General features: G+C 59.2%; 1 protein-coding gene across 1 annotated transcript in view; it reads left to right on the top strand.

Annotated features, from left to right (window-relative positions):
- Positions 1-2767, top strand: part of CYTIP (cytohesin 1 interacting protein) — a 14351-nt gene that overhangs the window by 8134 nt on the left and 3450 nt on the right. Inside the window, exons 7-8 of the mRNA XM_009885456.1 lie at positions 1910-1976; positions 2485-2750. Coding sequence (XP_009883758.1) covers positions 1910-1976; positions 2485-2750 — 333 coding nt within the window. The remainder of the gene's footprint in view (positions 1-1909; positions 1977-2484; positions 2751-2767) is intronic.

Genomic DNA, 2767 nt, shown 5'->3' with positions numbered 1-2767 from the left:
CACGGTCCGTGCTCCATGGCAAGCCGTTCGGTCTGGTCCCTTAGAAATCTGGATGAAATAACCGGTAAAGTCACCAGAAATGGGACACCCCTCCCACTCCACCCCCACCCCTTTCTAGGGAAATTATAAGGCCAAAATCTCAAAATCTGCTGTGAAATGTTCTGTTTCAAAAGGGGAGTTTTTCGATAACAGCTGTTTCCCAGAAGTGCCAAACCCCTGCGACACGCATCGTTACTGAGTGAAACAGGGGTGTGTGCCCGGCCCTGCGCTCTCACGCCCGTGTGACTGCGGTGGGAAAGAACCTAATTCTGTTTATAACTGTCTCAGATGCCTTACTGAAGGGTGTGCTCGGTCGCTGCAAACCCCTGTAACCGCAGCGCGACGGTGCCGTGCCTGCGAGTGCTGAGGATCCCAGGTTTGCCCGTGCGGTGGCACACGTGTGTCCTGCCCTGGGGACGCAGCCCACGCGAGGCACGGGGGCTGGGACACGCGCCCCTCCGCCCCCACCGCCGCCGTGCCGGTGGAACGGGCATACAGCCACGAGCAGGTACCTGCTCGGTGCATCGGTTGTCCTGACAGTCCCACCGCTGTTCAATTAGATGGGAGAAACCAGGACTAGGAGGTGGTTGCTCTTTTGGTTGGGTCTGGATGGGGAAAACCTTCAGGGAACTGCCCAGCATCTCTTGCCCACGGTTTCCTAGGTTTAGCTGAATTATAAACATCTAAAAAGTACTTTATTCAACATTGTGTAGAGATGGTAAGAGCAGAGTTCTCTGGACGAATTCTCCCTAAAAGCAGTCATAGGTCCTGTTTGGCGGGCGAGCCTGCTGCTGCACTGTAGGACCGGCAGCTGGGGGGAAGCTGGGGCCACCCCCGACCTCGGATTTGGCGACGGCTGCCCTGCGCTGGTCGGCCCCGATGCACCAGCGCTCTGCCAGAGCACGGCCAGATCCGCCAGGAAGGGATTCCCCGAGAAGAGCATCTGGGAAAATGCGTGTTTCCCCGTGCCCCTGGGAATGGCTCCCGCGCAGTAGGTTGAGGGAGCCCCGGGACGACCCTCTGTGCCATCCCCCAGTCCCGCTGCGGGGGGCTGCCCAGCCCCCGCGGGGTGCTGGGGGCTCACCAGGCACCCCGGTGCTGCCCTCGGGGCATCCTGGTGCCTGCCACCGGGCCGTGGTCTTCACTTTGTCATTGATTGCTCCAAAACGCGGAAAAGAGAGAAAAATGTGAACGGAAGAACAGGATTGGCCACGCAAGCGTTGTGGGGCCAGTTTGGGTGTCTGCGGTGCGCTGGGTTCCTGCAGACTACTGGGGAAGTGCCCACTGCGGCTGTCACCAGGTGGAGGGTCATGTGCTTTTTGTTTTTCTTCTTTTGAATCAGCTGTGCGGTGGTTTATTTGCCGTGTCAAAAGCTGATGTGTGATGGAGGGAAAGACATTCCTTGCTCCCTGGTGGCAGGCACGTGGCACGGGGAGGCTGCGAGGGCATCCGGGGCGGTGTGCTGCGAACGCGGGGTCGGGGACGGTGCGCTGTGCTGTGCCCGCGCCGCCGCAGCCGGGACGGAGGAGGGGGTGCCCGCTGGGGCTGGTGGCTCCGGAGCTGCCGGGGGCCGGTGTCTGCGCTGGGGGCTGGGGGCAAGCGGCACGCTCGCCGGGTTTCAGGCTACTGCTTGTCAAATCGGAGGTCTAATCTTGTCAAATCGCCCCAGCCAGAGCACCCAGGACGTGAGCAAACTTGTGCTTTCTGTTAGAACTTGGCTGAACTCCGGGAAAACTGTCTCAGTAAAAAGAGGGACATAGGAGTGCTTCCTGTAGGTGACCTGTACTTTCTCGAGAGGCTGTTTTCTTTGCAAGTGTTTTACGGTTCTGCGAAAGTGCGCGAGTGACGGAGCCCTCTCTCTCCTCCACAGCAAACCCTGCGGCAGAAGTGGGTGGAGTTGCGCGCTCTGCTCGCACAGGAACGGCGCTTGCTGCACGGTACGTCCGCCTTTCCGGGTCGGAAACCGCACCGGCGATGCGCCCTTCTGCGGAAACGCTCTCTGATCAGTAAAAAGCAATTCTTTAATCTGATTTTAGTTTGCTTTCCATTTCCCCTGTTAAGGAAGGCATGGAGCTGGCTCCGGGAAAGCCTTTTTTTCCCGGGAGTAATGAATTTGGGCACTGCTTGACTGAGGCAGACCACAGGCTCTTTTGCATGAGTTCTAGCAAAGGTGTTGATGTGGGTTCCAAAGTTTTTTTCCCCATTCTTCTTTCAGACTTATCAGGGGAGAGATTAACTTGGTTGGGTTTTTTTTTTTTTATGGGTTGCCCAGGGAGCAGCTTTGATTCTGCATGTGAGGGGATGCAGGGATGCAGGGGCAGAGAGCACCCCACAGCCGGGAAACCTCTCCCCGCAGGGGAAAGGGAGATGCTGAGCCCTGGCACGAGCGTCCCGCTCTCGCGCCTTCGGCTATAAATGACGCTCCTCTTCGGCTTCTGCTTCCAGGGGAGGTGAACGACAACGCTCTGCTGGGTGCGCTGGAGCTGGAGGAGTCTGGCTTGCTCGATGGCGGCAGCACGGCGGGACCGCCCTTTCCGAGGACACCTCGCTTCTCCAGCGAGAGCAGCTCCCGCAGCCGGCTGAGCTCCATGACCCTCGACAGCGAGGACGGCTTCTACCAGAGCGGCGCCTTTGAGGACTCAGCGGCAGAGAGCCTGAGCCGCCAGTCGAGCGTGGACGACGACTGCTTCTTCCCCAGGGACGGGGATGGGGCCGCCGGCAGGATCTT

Source organism: Charadrius vociferus, unplaced genomic scaffold, assembly GCF_000708025.1.
Source record: "Charadrius vociferus isolate BGI_N301 unplaced genomic scaffold, ASM70802v2 scaffold404, whole genome shotgun sequence".
In the NCBI taxonomy this organism is placed as follows: Eukaryota; Metazoa; Chordata; class Aves; order Charadriiformes; family Charadriidae; genus Charadrius; species Charadrius vociferus.
Note: the sequence above shows the minus strand (reverse complement) of the source record. Positions and strands in the feature narration are given on the sequence as shown.